This window comes from Peromyscus eremicus, chromosome 9 (genome assembly GCF_949786415.1).
Source record: "Peromyscus eremicus chromosome 9, PerEre_H2_v1, whole genome shotgun sequence".
NCBI lineage: Eukaryota > Metazoa > Chordata > Mammalia > Rodentia > Cricetidae > Peromyscus > Peromyscus eremicus.
Window position 1 is genome coordinate 83,286,880 of NC_081425.1, and position 21,090 is coordinate 83,307,969.

A 21,090-nucleotide genomic window follows, 5' to 3' on the forward strand; every position below is an offset into this window, starting at 1 on the left:
GCAGAGAGGGTTTATTATACTATTGGAAGGCTGGAAGGACAAAAGTCATGTGCAGGGGCTGGAGAGATCACTCATTCTTTAAGAGGATGTGTAGCTCTCCCAGAGAACCCAGAGATCAGTTAACAATCTTCTGTGACTCCAGTTCCATGTGGAATTCATTGCCCTTTCTGGCTTCAGTGCAAACTGATTGCTTGTGGTGCATAGAAAGAAGGCAAAATACCCCTATACATAAATACAAGTAAATGAATCTCAAAAAAAATCCATGCAAAATGAATAGTCAAGGCAACAGCATATTAAAAGACCACATCTCAATATGTCTTAGAAGGTTACTACCCCTGCATTGCCACTGTCACTGGTGCTGTATTTCAGGAAAAGAAAGGCAGACAGCTATAGGTTTCCCCATTTCCTTTATACTCCTATAACAAATGTTCTCACTTCCTGAGATGCATTAGAAAACATAGGTGTATTTCTGAAAAATCTGATATGAATGATCATGTCATGAACATGTATATATCTATTCTCCGCTTTTCAGAGTAGCTAGACATGTAAAGTCAGGTGTTTAACATGGATCTTTTTCCATCATGAAGTGGATATACATGGAGTAGGCCATGCGATTCACACCCAAGACACCATCTTGGTTTGTAACCCTGTCTGACTGGGAACTCACAGTGTAGCCTAAGCCTCCTGGAACTTGCAGAGATCCACCTCTGTCTGTTGAGTTCTAAGGTTACAGGAGTGTGACACCATACCTGACTACAAAAGCTACTTTCAGAATGAAGAGAATGTACCAGGCTTAGCTGCCCACCATGGGAGAACTTACCCTGTTGGAGGAGGGCAGGAGGGGTGGAGGGGAAGGTGGGAGGCGGGAGAGGGAGGAGGGATGAGAGGTGGATCTTTGGTTGGTAAGTAAATTCAATAAAAAATTTAAAGGAAAGAATGAAGAGTTGGAAAATACTTTTTTATTTGTGAAATTACAGAAATTTGACTGAATAGGGGCTTAAAAGGGCACTTGGTATATCCAGTGTACAGCCTTAGCAATATATAAAATCAAAGAAAGAACAAAGAACCAAAAAATAACAAAACAGCAAAACAAAACAAAGAACAACAAAACCTAAATTCATGCAAATCCAAAAACAAACCAAAACTATTTACACCAAGAAGCATTCTCATCGTGCAGATATAGTGCACTGTCCTACACTCTGTGGCTGGCTTTGGACACAAGTTGGAAGACAACCCTGAATTGAAATACCCTCTTCAAGACAAGTGTGGTCATGCCACTTTGGGGCTTCTAGGTTAAGCCCTTGCCAAAGTTGATCTTATGCTATGTTGGCCACTATATGATTCTGTCTGCCAACATGTGTCTGTGTGCCCATTCAAGAGCAAAAAAGGACATGGGGAGCATTTGCTGCCCAAAGACATAAAAGTTCATGGTGACATCCTTCCTAAATCATTTTCCAGAACAATTGACTTCACCATCACATGTGCATGAAATTGAGTAGTTCCCGCACTGGACTGGAGTGAGAATATGATGCTTCCTTTGTGTGGTCTGTCTGGATAGCAGCATGACAACAACACAGTCTCCGTTGACATATCTCCCTCCACATATGAAGGGCTGAAGACTCAGTCAGCTACCAAAAGTTTGTAGCAATAAACTTTCAGAGTAACTACGAGCAGAATCATACTCTTTCTCCATGTTGTTGTGGCCCTCACTGGGAACACTTGCTGGTAGATGTCAGCTTTTTCTGCATAATTCTTTGTGTTTATTTTTTTGAATCTCAAGTATCTTCTTGATGGTTTCTTTATTTGGTAACTAGTGAGTCAACAGACACATGGATCAGATTATGGATGGACCACAGCAGGGCAGATGATATTTGCCTCACTGGTGATTTCACAACTAGTAGTACACATCTTGTTCTGAGGAGGCCTTGATGGTAGAGTGGAGAATGTCAGGGATTCTAGTTGACTATGGATTCCTTCAGCCTCCTCAGTTCTCATAAAGGGTGCTGTGAGAGAAGAAAAGGCAATCAGATCCAACAACAGCCTTGCTGGGTTTCTGGTTAGACAAATTCAGGGCTTATTCACACATAGCAAACCAGAATCAAGGAAGAACTCCACCCCACAAATGCCATGTTGCTGGGGATGGGGTGTCATGGTGGCTCACTTGCTTATGACACTTGGTGCTCCTGCTGCAGCAGCTCTGTCGGCAGGAGGCTGTCATCCTGAGCTGTGGACTGTTTCAGCTCATGTTGGAGATTTTCTGACCTAGAGGAGGAAGTCAGTAAGGGCAGAGTCCTGGTGGGGATCCACCATGTCACCAGTCAGTCAGTGATATCACAAGAACTCAATTGTGCTGGACAGTTAACACTGATCTTTCACAGCAGTCATTGTTTGTACCCTTAAGGAATAAGTGTCACAGAATAGCTGGGCCTTGAATTATTTTCTGCCCTTAACAAGTATTAGATGTTGATCTGAGTACTGTATGTACTGTGCTTTATGAGAAAGAACAGGACTTTTTTCTACAGCCTAGGGACATCATTTAAACAAAAAGAGTAGCATATTGCCGGGCGGTGGTGGCCCACGCCTTTAATCCCAGCACTCGGGAGGCAGAGCCAGGTGGATCTCTGTGAGTTCGAGGCCAGCCTGGCCTACCAAGTGAGTTCCAGGAAAAGGCGCAAAGCTACACAGAGAAACCCTGTCTGGAAAAACCAAAAAAAAAAAAAAAAAAAAAAAAAAGAGTAGTATATTAAAGTCATACATAACAGCACAGGGAGATACACAGACTGTTCATGATGAGTTTCTCATCGACCCCCTCATTTTTTTTCCTTGTCCAATTTCTGTTTATTTCTTTCTAGGCAGGGTTACAATATGCATCTCTGGCTCACTTGATACATGTTCTAGGATGGCTACAAGAGTCCAGAGATTTCCTGCCTGTGCTCCCAAATAGCTTGGATTAAAGACATGGGCCATCACACACACCTGTCATTATTCCTGATTTTAATTGGTATTATTTTATTTTTCTCTCCATATTGTACAATGCTGTCACAGGTTGATATAGAAAATCTAAAATTTCAAGCTGTGTTCCTTCTATTCTTTTTTTAGAGGGATTACATGAGCAAGTGTGGTAAAGATCTTGATGGGGAAATCTACAGAAACAACTGAACCAAGCTCAAAGGAATTCAGGAAATTTAGACTGACAGCTGTGGAACCTGCATGGGACTGGACTAGACCCTCTACACATGGGAGACCCTCGTATAGCTAGGTCTGTTTGAGGGGCCCCTGGAAGTGCGATCAGGATCTATCCTGGTGCATGAGCTGTCTTTCTGGATCCCATTACCTATGATCGGACACCTTGCTCTCACTTGATAAAACAGGGAGGGGCTTGGTTCTGCCTCAACAGAATGTACCAGGCTTAGCTGTCCCACCATGGGAGAACTTACTCTGTTGGACGAGGGAATGAAGGGTCAGGGAAGAAGGTGAGTGGGAAGTGGGAGGAGGGAAGAAAGGGGGATCTGTGGTTAGTATGAAAAATGAATAAAAAATAATTTAAAAAAGGCCATCTCATTTTTATACATAGACTTGATACAACTTTGCAACCAGACAGCTGAATAAGGTCATGTGAAATGATCAGGCCTCCTGCTTAGAAGGCCCCTTACACCCAGGTAATATGCAAGATGGAGCCTGTCATGCTAGAGCAGCATTTCTTGAGTCATGTGTCTGAGAATATTGTCACTTCATGGTCTCTGGCAATAAACAAAACCAGCTGTGTTATCCTTAGGCGTACAGCTGGGAATCTACATCCTGGTACTCTAGAGGAGTCTGTTCCACAACACTCTGTGAAGGTTCTGAATAATCCTCAGCAGAGACATCTGCCTTGGTTCATCCTGCCAATGACTAAACTTACTATATCCCCAGTACACTTTACATGGGAAATGCTCAAACAATGAAGAAAGCCAGTGTGACATCAAATAGTGACAAGGGTGTGAATCTCATCCCTACAGGTGATATTCCTGAATAAATATGTAATTTCAGATATGGTGAGGCACACCTTTAAATCCCATCACTTGGGAGGCATAAGCAGTCGGAGCTCTGTGAGTTCAAGGAAAGCCTGCTGAGAACATTCCAGAGAGATCAGAAGGGAGGAATGGGACACAAGTGTACAGACCCAGGGAGTATCAAACATACTGTTTGCTGGACAGGAGTTCTTGTTGACAGACCCGAATAATACTCTGAGTTCTGAGTTGATCTACCCCTGCTTGGAACAGGGAGTCTTGCTGATAAGCAAAAGCCCACAAATGATCCAGAGCCCTGGTACAGGGGACTCAATTGGATCCATACTCCAACTTCAGCCTGGGTTCCTACCTCATCTGGGAGACAGTCAAATGATGCTGCAGCTTTTTTGCCAAGTGTATTTGCTGTGTGACCAGCTCCCTCTGCTTCAGCAAGCTCTGAAGTCTCTCCTCCATTCTTTGCTGCTCCTGTTCATTAGAAGATTGTGTCCTTAGTGGATGGTTGAGTATAGTATAGTTAATACATTTCACAAAAGTTCAAGCACACACAGAGGATCCCAAGAGCTTGCTGGTCAGTCAGTCTCACCAAATTTCAAGCTCCTGGGGACATGAGAAAGCCTGCTTCAAGTTCATAAGACAGAGACTGACAAAGAGAGAAACCCAGTGGTCTCCTCTAGCTGTCATCCACACGCAATATGCACTGCACTCCCACATGCCTCTGTTACACACACACACACACACACACACACACACACACACACACACACACACACCACAGAGAGACAGAGCGAGATAGAGAAAGGGGTGAGACGAAAACAACAAAGTGATAGAGGAGCAGTTATCTTTAGAATAAGCACACCAACTTTTAGGAAAAGTCCCAAAACTCAGCTTTCCATCCTTGGGAACTAAAACGGCCTAGGGGAGCATACTCGGCTTGGTCAGTCTGTGTGGAGGTGGTTAGAGAACTTTTTACTCTTGAACTCAAGTCTGTGTATAGCAATCCTCCCATCACAATGACAGGTAGCTGTGTGATGAGTGGTTGGCCTGTTTCCTCCCTTTGACTACCAGTTCAAGAAGAGTATCAGGGATTGCATGCCAATGACCTAGATTCTCAGAGGAGACTCACTTCCCAGAAATACTAATGCACAGACACAGAATGAACAATTTTATGTCATGAAGTGGGTGGATAGATGGGTGTATGGATGAGGAGAGTGATGAGATAAAGCACAGGTGTCTGGATGGGTAGACTTGGTAAGTTTACATAAGTAAATGGTGCTGGACCTAACTGTGACCTAACTGCCTGTCCCTAGCTGCCTGTCCCTACCTGCTGTTGCTGGTTCTGGAGGTCACTGGTCTCTTCTTGGTCCTTACAGAGCACTTTCAATTCACCCAAGTGGTGCTTCAGCAGGACCCATTCCTCCAGTAATTTCTCCTTCTCTAGCCTCAGCATGTCCAACTTCTTCATCTGCTGACTCTGCTCCATCAGGAGCCGGCTCTCCAGATCGCTGGAAACATACTCCAAATAGTAAGACTTTGCCAGCTGCCTCTGGTCACCCAAGACTCCATGCCTCAACAACCCAACCCTATCCCAGGTTCACAGGAAGATGTAAAGAAGCACCTTCAACAATAATGAGAGTGGCACTCAAGGCCAAAAGTAGAGAACAGTTATTTCCTGCAAGAATAAAACTATTTCTGAACCCCCCCCCAAATAACAGAAATTCATGCACTTCCATAAACAAGAGGAGTATCCCATCTGTCCTAATCAGTCCACAGTCATGAGGAAACACCAGCAGGTAATGTGCAAGTACACTTGGGGAAGTAGGAGACCCAGAGTGTGTACAGGTCCCATAGCAGTCAGCTCCTGCCTGACACCCCTCTGGTGATGCCAATTGCTCTTCTATGTAACCAGTGGTTCTCAGAATGTGGGGTGTGAACCCTTTGGGATCTAAGGAGCTTTTCACAAGGGACACTTATTAGATGTCCTATGTAGACATTTACATTAAAATTCATAACAGTAGCACAATAAAGTTAAGATATCACTACAATATAATTTTATGGTTTGGGGTCATCAAAACAATAAAGGAATGTATTGAAGTGTCACAGCATTAGGAAGGTTGATAACCACTGATCTGGAGTCTACTGAGTATGACAATATGGTGCTAGAGGAGCTAACAGTCTCTTTAACCCTCAGCAAAACAGAGTAAAGAGGCCTAAGTCCAAAAGCTGCTTGCTAATGCTCTTGGTTAAGAAGCAGAAAACCTAGAAGCAGATCTGCAGACCCTGCAGTCCAGAGACAAAGAAAATCAGAGTTGGCCATTGTACAACAGTTGGGGTCCCTGCCAAGACGAGCACTTACCAAAGGAAGACTTTCTCCTTGGTCAGCTCACTGAGCTTCTGTGAGGCCTCCATATTCTCATTCTTGAAATTCTGCAGGTCTGACATGACCTGCTGATGTTGCATCTTGAGACGTTCATAGAAAGGATTTGGCCTGTGATAGGGCCTGGACCCAGAAGCAAAGAATTCCATGAATACAGGCCTCAAGGATCACATAAATTCAGTATGTGTTCTATATTACTGGATTTAATGAGATGCCACAGCCTGGCTCCTATGTACTGGGACCTCTGGCTGCTTATGACACTTGCTCTTCTGGTCCCAGGCCAGCAGAGGCAGGGTGTTAAGAGGGATGCAGCTGGGACTGAATGAGCTCCCTCAGGAGTACTGCACAGCTTGCTATGGAGTTCCCACAAGTCTATCACAGGTCTGGGCCCACCAGAAACTGTGATGTTTCTGCTGTCTTCAAATAAGCGATACTCATTCCAGGGTGCTTATATTGACATAGCGGCTAAAATCACATCATGAGCATTTCAGAGGATGGGACTCAATATTATGACAGCTTCATAAATTCCCCCAGGGCATTCCCAGTTGACACCAACGTGAACACACTGCAAAGTGCTATGCTGCTCAAAATGGGGCTCCCAGTACACCATGTAGACAACACCTAGATACTGAGACAAGCAACACTTCATGTGCAACCATAGACCCTTGATTGCAGGGTGAAGAGGGACACATATGCACAAACACACAGACACAGATACAGAAAGATGGAGGAGAGGGAGAGAGGGGGAGACAGAAAGAGAGAGTCAGAGAGAGAAACTGAGAGAGGGAAAGGTGATAGAGTGCTCTCATTGAGATGCCAAATTAATACATGTGATTGTGTCATCTCAGAGAGGACCAAGAGCAGCAGACATCGGTAACAGGCCTTGCTGCCATATATTAAGATGTGGAACCAGGCCTCTCCAGCTGCTACTGAAAAAACCTAGCAGATGCCATAACAGGCTGCTCAGTCTTCTCTCGGAGATCAGACCTCAATTTCAGTTTCCTGAGACTTGAACAAGCAGTCTCTGGAAGGGCCATGAACAAAAGACACAGTCCTTGCAGTAGCTCCCTTTCTGCACGTACTCTGACTGCTCACAGTTCAGTCAGTTGTTTAATGTCTGGGACCCTCACCAACTTAGAGCTATGTGCATGGGTCAATGTGAATGTGTGAGGCCAGCCAGCCTCCGTTGGCAGCTCAAGGACAGAGCCTGAGCCACTGAGTCAGGTCCCAGAGTCAGTACATGCAAGGCCAGCCAGCCTCCATGGCAGCTCAAGGACAAAGCCTGGGACCTGTCCAAGCTGCCTCCAAATGATAACTGTAACCCCCAACCAGTAAGTTCAAAGGTTACACACCCTCAACCAATCATATGACACCAAGGCTTGTACCACCCTGCTTGTGGTTTTTCTCTTTAAAAACCCCTCACCATGAGATCTCAGGTCTGTCCTCCTTCACCTGACTAGCCAGTGCATTAGACGCGGACTAAGCCTGGGTTTCTTTGTTATCCATAAATCCTTGTGTGTTTTGCATTGGTTATCGGCTCTGTGATGATCTTGATGAGGGGGGTGTCGTGACACAGCCACAACACTACTAGAAACATCCAGCACACAATGTCTTGTCAGGCAAGTAAAAAAAATCACAGCATTCTCACACTAGCCACCACTTGACAGGATCTCTCCAAATGTATGCTGGGAATTCACACACTACTGCCTCAATCCCTGAGTTATGTGATTCAGGCCACAGGCTCTGGTTTTCATTTGGAGGAAGCAGAACAGTCTATGTCCCCATCTCACTCCTGCCCATGTGTCAGGTTTTGCTTCAGGGAAGCATTTAGAGAAATGGTGTTGGGCAAAGGGACACCCAGCCTCCCAGAAGCCCATTTCTTAGACAAAATAAACTAAGGGTGAAATTGTGGAACCGAGACAGTCACCATGGATTTTGAAACAGTAAATACCTGTTGTCCAAGGATCCTTCGGTAACTAAGATGAGGCGATCTCTCAGATCATTCCGTTGGGCAGTCATCTCCCGAAGCTGAGTGGTCAGGCTCTCCACCTTCTGCTTCACTTGTCTCTTTGTGAGGCGGGTTGGAGTGGATGGTGGCTCCTTGGAGGCCCCTGTGGGTAGATGAACACAAGTGAACTTGCATTGTGACAAGACATGAACAGGTCACCCTGAGACCTAAGAAGGTGTTTGAGAAAGGATGTAAGCAAGCAATTCAGTGATACCCCAAAGAATTTTGCCCTGGATTGAGATGCCCCCACTGGGCATTTCAGGTCTCCCATCTCTCTGACAGGAGATAGGTGTCTCAGCCAGCTGACTTCCTCTGCTCCTTTAGCACATGCTTCAGGTAACTAAGGAGAGAGCTTCCTCAGGCTTATTAACAGCCCTGGACTCTGCATTCAACTTGGCTGCAGGGTTCACTAGTCTTGGCTTTAAAGCCAAGATAAAATTGACACAGTCCACAAGCACTCAGGTCATTAAAGATGCATAACTATCCTGACAGGTCACTCTAGGCACATGGCAAAAATGGAGAAGCCACACAGGGGCAGAACATGGTCACCATCCTCAGCAAGGCTCCACAGTGATATCAGCGGATACACAGGGCTGGTGGGCAGTAAATAAATGAAGCCACTGAGGTTGAAGTATATTGATGACCTGCCTTTTGCTGGGCACACCACCTCCTACCCTAATACTGGCTCTTTTGTCCCCTTTCAACCCCTGCCATCCTGTAGGATGGAAAGGCAAGAGCTCCCAGCACAACAGCTTTGGCCTTACTCGCTCCTGACTTCTGAGACAGACAAATTACTCTTCTGGAATCTTTGAATTTCAGGAGCCATGACAAGCAGGGAAGTCCTGTTGGTTCCCAGAGACTCCTACCTCCTGTGTCCCATCACTGGAAAATTCTGCTCAAGCCCAAGTCCTGCAGGAAGATCCCAATTTCCTGCCCAGAACTTACTGAACCATCTTCTGGACCATTTCTTTCTTGATCTTTTACATGGAGGCTGATGTGTCTGCCTCTCTCTGGTCTCTCTTCCCTCTCCATTCTCTCTACCCAATAGGCTCCTGAGTCGTGCCAACATGTTCATGGCTGAACTGTAAGGGCACTGAACCAACTGTCCAAAGGCAGTTGGTGTTGCTACAACACAGGTGACATCAGAAAACATTCTAAGGTCTCCAGGACACAATAGAATGTCTTGGCATGAGACCCCCTGATGTCATGGGGAACTGACATTGCCTCCCTGCTAATCAGATGTCTTCATAACTTGCCAGAAGTCAGGTTTCTCATTCTAGGAATCTCTCCTGGGACTCAAGAGAAATGCTTCAGCACCCTTTTATTCCATAGCCAGAGATTGCTCTCTGATTGTTTGGAAATGCCTCAGTATTTCCATGTGGGAAAGAAAGTGAGTGTTCATCTCCCACTGAAAGTATATGTCCAGAAGGTGACAGTAGTATAGACATTTATGTGAGGTGTGATTCTCCACAAGTACCTGCATCTCCTTATTATCAAGAAATGATAGACTTAATGATAATGGAAAGGACACTTTTTAAACAACTTCCTGGTATGGAGCCTACAGAAATTACTGCCAGTAGATAATATGCAGTTTATTTGGTTTAAATTGATAACGTGTGGTGGTGGTGCACGCCTTTAATCCCGGCACTCGGGAGGCAGAGGTTGGTGGATCTCTGTGAGTTCGAGGCCAGCCTGGGCTACCAAGTGAGTTCCAGGAAAGACATAAAGCTACACAGGGAAACCCTGTCTTGAAAACAAACAAATGACCACTGGCAGATTGCATTATCATGTTACACAGGATCTATAGATAATCCCTACCCAGTACATCAACTTTTAAGAGTTTTTGAAAATTGTAGAGTTTGCTCTTAGTGATTTTACAGATTGTTCTTCAAAAGACCAGGAGCATATATTTTATACACAAATTCTTCACACTCCTCAAAATGGATAGTACCTTCCCCTGACTGTACAGCTCAACAGTCAAACCTTACTATATTCCATCAGTTTTTATTAGACATTGCTCAGTCATAAGTTATTTTTAACTCACTTCATGTATATATTTGCACATAAAGGATAGAGTTATACTAAAAATGGAAACTGGCTTAACCTGATAGAAATGAATTGTTACAAAAGTGTTATAAATTTTAAAAAAGTGTAATGAAGAAATGAAAATCTCTGAGCTCTATCTACCTTGTACTCTAACACATTTTATCTCTTAATTTCTTTGCCCCCTACCTCAAAAAAATAGTATCTTAAGACATATAGTTTCTTTAACTTTGGATTTATAAATTCCTGGGGCGTGGTTAAAATTTGTAAAATGTGTAACAAAAATGAGCTGAAAACTTGTAACAAAAGGTTATCACTTTAAAAATCTATACATAGGCAGCATGTATAAAAGTTATTATTCCTACTGTCCCCTTTGGTTATTATTATATCTCCTTTATAGACTAAATAGGCAATCACAGTTCCTCAAAATATTTTGCAGAAAGATGGAATTTAATATCATGAGATATCCCTAAGGAAATATAAATCTACTCAGGATAGAAGAACCTGACTCAAAAGATGCATGTCTAACCACTTATGTATTTGCTAACTGTTGAACACCAGGATTCTGGAAAAATTAAAAAAGAATCAAATATGTGATTGATAAATTTGGTATATTTGATAAGTAAGGCTCTTAAATACCTAAGGTCTATTTAGGCTAGCAGAAATGCACTTGAAGATAATACGTCTAGCCTCTTTGTCTTTCCCAACTTTTTAAGCTTTAGCTCTTTACATAAACTGAGTCATACAAGAAACTGTGATATTCTATAATGGTACACCCTGACAGAGTAAATAAGCCGGGCGGTGGTGGCGCACGCCTTTAATCCCAGCACTCGGGAGGCAGAGGCAGGCGGATCTTTGTGAGTTCGAGGCCAGCCTGGTCTCCAAAGCGAGTTCCAGGAAAGGCACAAAGCTACACAGAGAAACCCTGTCTCGAAAAACCAAAATAAAATAAAATAAAATAAAATAAATAAAGGAAAGTTCAATTCTATGAACTGTTTTTATTTAAGTTTTATATTTGAGGCTAAAGGACCTTAAGTTAAATCTTCAATCCAAATTTTTAAAACTCAAACTCAGCAGGGATAAAAATTGTAAAATGCTAATCAGAAAAAGCTTCCTCCTCCTTGTAAACTCTTAAACACAATTAGGTCATACAAGTTAATGATGATCACCTCATAAATAATAAAATTCTTTAAAGTCTTCTAAAACTATGCTTGTAGTCATACTAATTACAAATCTATTTCATTTTACAGGGAAAAGCTTCAGTTAGAATGCTGTTCATATTTTCAAGGTTAGGCCAAAAGCAATGATTAAAAATGAATGAAGTTTGTTTACACAGACAGTTTACCTTGCTGAAAGACTTTACACTGAAAGAAATAACCCTCATGATGTGTTTCAGTGGAACTTCTCACTATTCCTTTATTTCAGGGAACTTGCTATGCAATCAGGTAAATAAACAAAAAATAAATTCAATTCTATTAAAACATGACAGTAATAGTGAACTGCTCAATCATTTGTCACAGAGAACACAGAACAAAGAGCTTGCCTAGGAGAAAAGCTAGAAGCAGCCTTGACTCAGGTTGCTGGCAGGAGGCTTAACCAAAGGCTTGGTGCCATGAGCTGTCTGTTACTGAGACTGTAGGAGCTTTCCCTGCTTATGCCTGGTCCAGTAATGCACACATCCAATGTGCACAGTGCTAGCAAAAGAAATTTGGTCTTGTCTTTTACATAAACAGTGGAGACATTTTCATTGTATGTCTTTCAAAAATTGAATGCCAAAACACCACCCATATTTCTTGTATTTGTGATTACTAAAACTAAATTCTTTTAAATTTATATTGTTGTATATCATAAGAAGTTAAAACAATGTAAACAGGCTTAGCTGGGTTTAAGAGTAAGAGTGAATTTTAAAAAAGGGTTTTAAAAATATTTCTACTAGATAATATAAATATAGTGGCCAACAATAATAAAATAATTTCATGTTGCTCTAATTCCCTTGGAGGCCAAAATGGGTTAAACAAAAATTCAATCAGTAGAAGTTAGAGTGTTTGGTAGTTTTCATCTAAAATTATTCTTTCTCGGCCATCAAGTATCTAGATGTGTGTGCTCAGAATAGGCTCACTACAGGCATGCATGATGCCTCTTTCTAGCTAGTCAGTTGCAGAGCACAACCCATGTTTAGCATGGGTCACTGGCACCTCCACAAAAATACAGTTGTGTCTTATCTAAAACTTGACTTTGTCAAATAGCTCTTTATGGGTGTCCTTTCTAGGACTCCCATTACAACTTAAAACTGGAAATGGTCTTCCTTGTACTAGCCAACACCTTCAAGAAGTTTATACTTCACGGGATATTAATAATGTTACTAAAATCCCTTACTATCCACAAGATCCAGCTATTGTAAAACACTGTCAAATAATTAAATGGCAAGTTTCAAAAATAAAAGAGCAATATTTAGGAACCTTGGTAAATCTGCACACAATATTACATTTATCCAAGTTAACTATTAATTTTTCCAATTTAAAGGATAATCCTTTTCTGCTTCCCTTAAAGCATTTTGCCTTAAAGTAGACACAGCCTAAAGAATATGTTAAGTCAAAAAGATATAAAAACTTATCAAATATAACCTTGAGGCTATGATATGTTTACATTTTTCCAGGAAATTCATGAAGTCGTAGATGGCTTTCAATCTGACCAGGATAGCATCCCTGAGACCACCTAATAATGAAACAACTGAATGTAGACAACAAACCCATGAATGTGAGATGGACAGTAAACCTATCTTTAACTTGGAGCATGAGACATCACGATGTTTCCTGATCACTGAGATTTTGGGGTGAAAACAAGGTCACTTATATTTCTGAATCAAGAATGATGCTGTTTTATTTCCCGACTGTATTACATGTTAACTCTAACCTTCTCAATGCATAATCTATTTTTGATAAGAGGGATGAAAGGCACACCCATAATTGGAGGCAGTGTGATGTTGTCTTGCCATGCTAAGGATCGTTTGTGAGCTTTTATACCCAGTCCCAGGAATGGTTACTGGAGTATAAAGAGAGGTCTCAAATATGGCCTCTATGATTAGTAAAATTACTACTATTACAGTAAAATTTTAGCAGATACGAATCAAGAGATGGATGAAATGATTAGTACCTAAGCAAGGGACTAGGACTGCTAGAGTACACTACTTTATTAAATCTGACTACTACTCACAGTCACGAACACTATACTAGACCTCACTTTGGAAGGCCTATATCAAAGGATTTTGCAGAGCTCTCACTGAGGCTAATTCATTTCAGGAGACACCAGGTGAACATTCCATCATTGAGAAGACTTTAAGAAAACTTTTCCTGATAGAAGGAGCCCTACCTCTTCCTGTCTGGACCTGAGAAAACAGTAGCTGACATTCTGCTCAGCAGGGAACTGACTTCTTGCACATTTTACCTTGCTCTGCCCCTCTGGAGTAATAACCCTGCTCCTCTGACCAGCAATATTATCTTTGTCTACACAGGGGACAAGATTACCTCAATACAGGATTTGGGAAGGATTTAATCAGTCTGGAGGAGGCAGGAAGATCCCGAACACCCTGGATATCTACCTTTGCTGGTCTACAACCAGGAACAGTGATTTTTTTCATTTGATGTCTTTCTTCCACAAGACTTAGAAAACAGCTCAAATGATTTTTACCTGTGAAGCACTGTGGCATATCTTTAGTTCTTCTAGTATCAGGTCTCTTGAATAGCTGGGTGAATCACTAGGGGCCTACAGAAATCAGCTACAAAGCAAGCAAGAGAAATAGAAATCAGAGTTATTTGGGTTTGTAGGAAGGACACCAAATGGCTGAAATGTCTACTGAGGTTGTTCAATGTTGCTAGTTCATTTAAAATTTTCTCTTTCATGTTACCTATACCCACGAAGCCTAACAATGATGCTGGGCAGTGTGAGTATTAGTCTTTTATTACTCATATAATTACTCAAACTAGAATCACCTGGGAAGAGAGAGGCTCAATGAGGAATTCTTTAGATTAAGTTGACTTTGAGTACATCTGTTGGAGATTTATAGATTGTTAATCAGATGGAGATCTCACCCTAAAGTGTGCAGAACCACTTCATTGCTGGGACCTGAACTGTGTCACAGTGAAGAAGCTGGAGCATATGCAGAGACAAGCAGGCAGCGTGGCTGCATTTCCATCTCTCCGCTCTTGACAGTGGATGTGATGTGACTGAGTTCCTGCCTTCATATCCCCAAAATGGACTATTACCTGGACCTGTGGGCTAAAATCTATTCTTGCCCTGCTGTGCTTGGGAAACTAATGTAAAGAAATGCTAATAAACTACTGTGTGACACAGGGGTTTGCACAAGTCAGGGAGATTCAAAAGTAATTCATGACATGCTCAACAGCAGCATATCTGTCCCAGAGCAGGAGATCCTGTTTTTTTCCTGAACCCAACATGTGTTTCCCTATCACAGATTTAAAAAGACACAGAGACACCCATTGACTCAAACACCATCAACTTGTCAACCAAAGGCTCTGCATAGTGTCTTGCCCTCTCAAGTGCTGTTCTAAATTCTTCTCATCTATAAAATAAAGCAACATTAACTTCAATGTAATGTACTGTTCTATGGGTTTACTGACTATTAAAATTTGGGGATATGGGGAAATGGATCTGAAATCACAATCCTAGAGATGAATATCAACCTTATGCTATTTCCTTCTTTGGAGGTCAGGATAAGCTAAAGGACAGACCAGAGAAGCACCTTAACTACCAGGTATTGGGGGACGTTAGATATGAGTGGTAATGTCCACTAGTTACCTTAGGCCAGAGATTAACCCTAGGGTTGATGCACACACACCACTGTGAAGACCTCTGGTTGCCCTCTAATTCTGTGCTTCTTCAGCAAGATTTCTGGAAACAGATCTTTGACAAACTTCCTTCTTCAGAAATAAAGAGAACTAATTGTAAGGGAAAAGTCATTTTGATTTTGTCCTTCTCCTCCTAGGACATGTGACAGCCCCTTCTGAGCAACTTCAAAGGGCTATAGAAGGAGGCTAAGGTCTCGGCCCAGGAACTGCAATAACCACAGCTACTGGGACAGAGTGTAGATCTGAGGAACAGAGTGCAAAAGCCAGAAGTCCAAGGAGGAGACAGCAGGGACACTCCTGAAATGCTCTGTTATGTGGTTGGCAGTTTAGCCTCTCTGTATGTGAATGTCTTCCACCTAGAGAAAGGAGGATGGAGATGGAGATAGGTGCTGCAACCAGGAACAGCTTGTAAAATAACGTCCTTCATTATGGGGACTTTTAATGGCCACAGAAACAGGTCTTTTTAAACTATGGCCCACAAATTGCTAAAGGATTTTGTTTTGTTTTGTTTTAGTTTTTTGCTTTTTGTTCTTTTTTCCAGCTCTTTTCATCCTCTTTCCTTACCAGCTTATGGCTATTGGTTTTATTATGTGGATTAATTCACAATTAACAAAGGCAGGACCCACAGAAGACTCACTTGAATGTTCTTTCGAGAATTGCATGTGTGAAATTAAATTAAACTAAATTAAAAAACACACGATAATTAAAATCTTGGCATTAGATCCTTCTTGAGCAATTTAACCACAGCAGCCATAGTTTACTATTTTGTTAGAATATAAATAATAGATAGAGCACATACAAATAATGGCATTTCGACGTGATAAGACAAAGTTCCTGCAAGGATACACACCATGAGTGGGAGCTCTCCTCCTTCCTCTGCTCTATGCCTTCCACTCTCAGCTCAGTCAGGACAAGCCTATCATCAGGAACAAACTCCCAGAAGAATCCCTCACTGGATATGCACTCATGAATCAGTCACTTCTACATCAAGAACACAGTTCCAAAGGACAGCACTCACAGGAATCAGTCACCATCTCTTTTCCAATGGGAACTCAGCCCTCAGGGAGGGAACTGAGTCTCATCAAACATTATACGATATTCACATCCTAGCATGTAACTTCCTGAACTTCTGGGCCATTACTTCATAAAGAGTTCTGCTGGGAGTTTGTTCCTGATGATAGGCTTCTGGGGAAGAAGCAGAAAGAGGGTTGAGACAGGGATCTATCTGTAGTTGGTAAGTTAAATGAATTTTTTAAAAAAAACAGTCTTTTAAAAAAACTTTGAAAAAAAGAAAAGAAAAGCCAGACAAAAAAGATTCAAGAACAGGAAGATGCTGGAGTGTTCAGTGTCACTTCCTGCAGGGACAGAGACAGAAAAATCCAAGTTCAAGTCAGAGACGAAACAGGAGCCAGATCTATCTGTGTCCGGAGACACTGGCAGGTACTGTGAGTGGAACTGGAGGCAAGTGGGTTCTTGGTGAGGAACAGCAGTCTGACTTCTGTGTGGATGAATTCATCTAACCACAGGACAGGCAATGGGCTTCCCTCACACTTGCCAGCTCTGATGATTGCGTTTATACAACAGTGCTTTCCATGTAAGTGGAAATGGGATCCAACTGTGTAAATGATTGTGATACTGAGAAATATCTGACTATGGCCTTGAGTATAAACCCATCACAATAAAATATGTTCATCATGAATGTCAGCCCAAAAGAGAATTTGTTTTGTAAGTAAAAAATGATTATCTATTTTCAACATATGTCATGGTCTTACTTATCCTTTTCTCCTATCTTCTTAATAACAGAATCCTAGCTGTTAGTATTCCCACTGTGCCTTTGTAGAGTGGGTTCATTTTCTTTGTGCTACAGAAGCATTAACAACAGCTATAAACACATGCAGCAGAAGCAGCTGTAGTAGAGCCTGGAGCCTCTGGAGAGGAAGCAGAAGCATGAGAAGCAGAAACAGCAGAAGCAGGAGTAACAGCAACAGATGTGGAAGTGGAAGCAGAGGCAGAAGCAACACTTCAAGCGTTTCTGTGATCAGAGTTCTCCAGTGTGACCTCTGGTTCCTGGAGTCAGTACTTACTCTTTTCTTTAGCCTTTAAGGAAAATTTGAGAGGTGTTATTTTTCATAAAAAGGGAATGTTATACTTTCATTCATTTTGTCACTTGTCAATGCCATAGTCTTGATTTTAGTCCACAAATATCTGTGTATTCATTTCAATTTTATCATTAGAGACCACTGACATTTTTTAACCTCTGCTTCATTTCTACTCGAGTAAAAGACCCATGGTTTCATAAATCTCAAAAGCAGATATGACTACCTGGCTTTTAAAAATATGCACTTTGTTACCTAACACAGTCACAGTTCACAGGTCTGTAGAGGTGCCCCAACTCCACAACTTCCCACAATAGTTCAGGCTGCAGCTTCTCTGCTGTCTAGATGATATGGCAGCCTGGACCAGAGGGCAAGAGGTGATCTGTGGAAGGTGTAGCACAACTCGGGTCTTATACTTGGAAGCCGAGTGAGCCTGCACAGCTGGTGGAACCCCCCGGGAACTGGCACTTCTGGTCTTACTTGCACGTGCTGCTCTTCTTGAATGCTTGGCACAGCCTGGTCTTGTAGTGCATGGAGGTGATCTGGGAGCCATTGCTCAGCTGCTGCTGCCACTGCAGGTAAAGAGGAGGGAGTGCTGGATGTGATCTGTGTCCTTGCTGAACAAGCAGTTGAGGGATTTGCTCTCCTTGTTGACCAGTGCCATGCCACTGCCCCCTGAAGCCTCCTTGAGCTGGCAGCAGGGGGCCTGGCCACTGGTACCTGCTGTGTCTCTGCTGCCCCATTAGGGGTGATTGGGAACATGGGTGAGCAGCTACCTCAACTTGGAGCTGGGTGGGTGAGCACATGTAGGTTGCTGGACATGGCTCAGCAGTTAAGAGCACTAGCTGTTCTTCCAGAGGACCTCTGTGTGAATACCAAACTCCAAATAACAGCTCAAAAATACCTGTAAATCTAGCTGCAGGGAGTCTGTTACTCTCTTATGACCTCTGTGGATACCAAAGGCACACGGTACACAGACATACAAGAAGGCAAGAACCTAATAAAATTGAAATAATAAAAATTAAAACTTGATTAATGTTTTTCTCATTCTGGTTTGTTGTAGTCATAGAATAATTTATGTTTACCTTAAAAAAACTGGAAAGATATAATAAACAAGAAAATATACTAGAGAAATTGTTTCCTTAGAAAGAATGTAGTAAAATCGAAAACTTACAGTATAAATAGGCCAAATAGAGAAAAGTTGGTTGAGGTTGGGGAAATGTAGACTTAAGCAAAGAAATGCAGTCTGTAATGATCTGTTATGGACAGGCTATTAAGAACTCTGCATAATGGAACTCCTACGGGAATCAATGCAGTGAGGACATTGTGGCTAAATTCTGAAATATAAACCTTGGCTGAAGTCCAGAAATGACATGATAGGATTATAGTTGGGGGAATGACCTTCTCTGTAATCCCTGTCTGCGTTTTGTAAAGAATGCAAAAGAATATATAGGTATGCTATTATATTGAATGGGAATCAGTCACTTATCTTTAATAAACCATTGGTCTATGATTGTAACTTTGAGAGCAATTGCCTAGAATGACTTGGTCAGATGAAGCAGAGTAGCTCTTGAAAACATCACCAGAACCTTTAGAACAGGTGCCCCTTGTTGTTGTAATTCCCATCCATCCTGTTTTCTTTAGAAATGGACTCCTCATGTTAAGGGATACTATTATATTTGTGAGTTTCAGACTGATTCTTGACTCTGCACTAAGGTAAGCCTCCAGCTGTCATGTGTAATGTGACCTTTTCTTAGTTAAACCCCACTATGTCCCTGTTCACAATGCAGGCCAGATCTAACCCTCAGCATAAGCATCTAGGCACAGCTGGGTATCTCACAACGCCCTGGAACCTTCTGACTTCAGTTCAACTGCCATATAACTCACTTCATCTTACTCTGAGCATTTGTGAGGTCTGCTTCCTTTCTTTGTTATTTGTGCATGGAGCCTGGAAGGAAACAGCTTTTCTTATTACAGGTGGGCTTCTCCGGAGGTCTCTAAGCAACCAGACTTGGTCCTGACTTTCCTCTCTGCTGATTGGCCAGAAGGGGAAGATGATGAGCATTATGGGAAATCCTACATGTGTCAGTGTAGTCCTGTGGTGAGAAGTAAGGTTGCTCAGAGCAGACACACAACAGAAATGTGTGTGTACAGGTGCTTCCCAACACAAAAATGCCAACAGTTGCTTTGGAAAAGAGCACTCTCCTTGCCTGTCAGGTTTCAGGGGTGATGAACTGTATGTACCTGGCTTCTGAGCTTCTCAAATTCAGTCAGGCAGCTTCTCCCTCCCTGGAATGACTTCTACCTCAGACTGTCACAGCATTAGGAAGGTTGAGAAACACTGCCCGAGGGGGTCTTGTTTACTCAAGGATTCTTTACTTCGAACCCAGGCCCAAAGAGGGCCATCTCAACTCTGAATTTCATCAGATGTGCCTAATCTACATTGTCATCCTAGATGAGAGGTGACAGATCTGCTCCAACCTTAACTATAAGTAACACTGGAGCATGATCCTGAACACACAGAGATCAGTGGGGACACCAGAGCCCTGCATAGGTGCCAGGCTGCCTCAGACAATTAGCATGCCTACCTCGTGTACCCGTCCCTACAGGTCTCCAGAGACTTCTTTCTTTGATCGGAGGTGATCCAGTTCAACCTATACAGCACATAGGGCTGGAAGGTCAAAAGCCAACTGCAGGAGCTGGAGAGAGAGCTCAAAGGTTAAGACCATTTGGTGCTCTCCCACATGGTGTCTAACAACCAGGTATAATGGGATCTGTTGCCCTTGTCTGTCCTCTTCAGGAACTGCAATCATGTCTAGCACAGATGTACATTGGGAAAAACACCCATTCACATAAAACAAAAATAAATCTAAATAGAAAAAAAGTACACCAAATGCATGGTCAAGGCCAACAGCGTCTACAAAAAGCTATTTCCCAAAGTGACTCGAAAGGTCCTTATCTTTGTTGTGTGGTTATCACTGAGGCTGTATTGAAAAAAAAAAAAAACAGAGGCAGATAGCTCTGGGTTTCCTGATTTCTTTTAGACTCTCTTAATGAATGATTTTATTTCCTGAGAGTCTTTAGAGCAGGAAAGGTGCATTTCTCAATACTTCAGTCCTTATGACCAATTCATGAAAGTGTGTCTATAGAATACCATATTTTAGGGACAGCTAAATGCATGACAGCATGGATGCAATATGGATACTGATTCCACCATAAAGTGTGCATCCAGGGAGCAAACCTGGCAATCCACCCCCAAGACACAGGCAATCCCCTGTGTCACCCTGGTGGGCTGGGAGGTCATTATGTAGCACAGGCTGCCTGGAACATGCAGAGAATCATCTCTAAGAGTGAGTACTAGGGTTACAGGAGTATGACAGCACACACGACAAAACAAACTGCTCCATGTGTGAAGAGTTAGAAATTACTTTTTATTTTAATAATAAAGAATATGTTTTTAATGGGTCTTTAAATGGGGGAATCAATGGTAGCCTCAGCAAATTTTGAAAATCAATAACAAGAACAAATAACAACAAAATAACAAATCCATAACCAAATCAATTAAGATAAAGAACCTAAACCAAAAATCAAACACAAAATTAAGCTATGTAGAATTCTCTCACTGCAGACTGAGCAGCACAGACCTGGAGCCTGTGCCTGGCCTTGGACAGATGGTAGGTAGCAAGGCAGTCAA

At 42.3% G+C, this 21,090-nt stretch overlaps 1 protein-coding gene and 2 long non-coding RNA genes across 3 annotated transcripts; 1 reads left to right on the forward strand and 2 right to left on the reverse strand.

Moving 5' to 3' along the window:
• Positions 1–937: 937 nt before the first annotated feature.
• Positions 938–8,452, reverse strand: LOC131919586 (disks large homolog 5-like). The gene is made up of 6 exons (XM_059273893.1): positions 8,336–8,452; positions 6,364–6,507; positions 5,332–5,512; positions 4,360–4,475; positions 2,162–2,262; positions 938–2,003 (listed from the first exon to the last, which is right to left on the reverse strand). Exons 1-5 carry the CDS (start codon positions 8,401–8,403, stop codon positions 2,166–2,168), a joined length of 606 nt encoding a protein of 201 aa, XP_059129876.1. The 5' UTR covers positions 8,404–8,452; the 3' UTR covers positions 938–2,003; positions 2,162–2,165.
• Positions 8,453–9,084: 632 nt separating this feature from the next.
• LOC131919587 (uncharacterized) lies at positions 9,085–14,344 on the forward strand. The gene is made up of 4 exons (XR_009381305.1): positions 9,085–9,782; positions 11,686–11,880; positions 13,092–13,279; positions 13,735–14,344. It is a non-coding gene; the product is annotated as an uncharacterized LOC131919587 (long non-coding RNA).
• LOC131919588 (uncharacterized) lies at positions 13,484–20,313 on the reverse strand. The gene is made up of 3 exons (XR_009381306.1): positions 19,284–20,313; positions 17,877–17,968; positions 13,484–14,210 (listed from the first exon to the last, which is right to left on the reverse strand). It is a non-coding gene; the product is annotated as an uncharacterized LOC131919588 (long non-coding RNA).
• Positions 20,314–21,090: the final 777 nt, after the last annotated feature.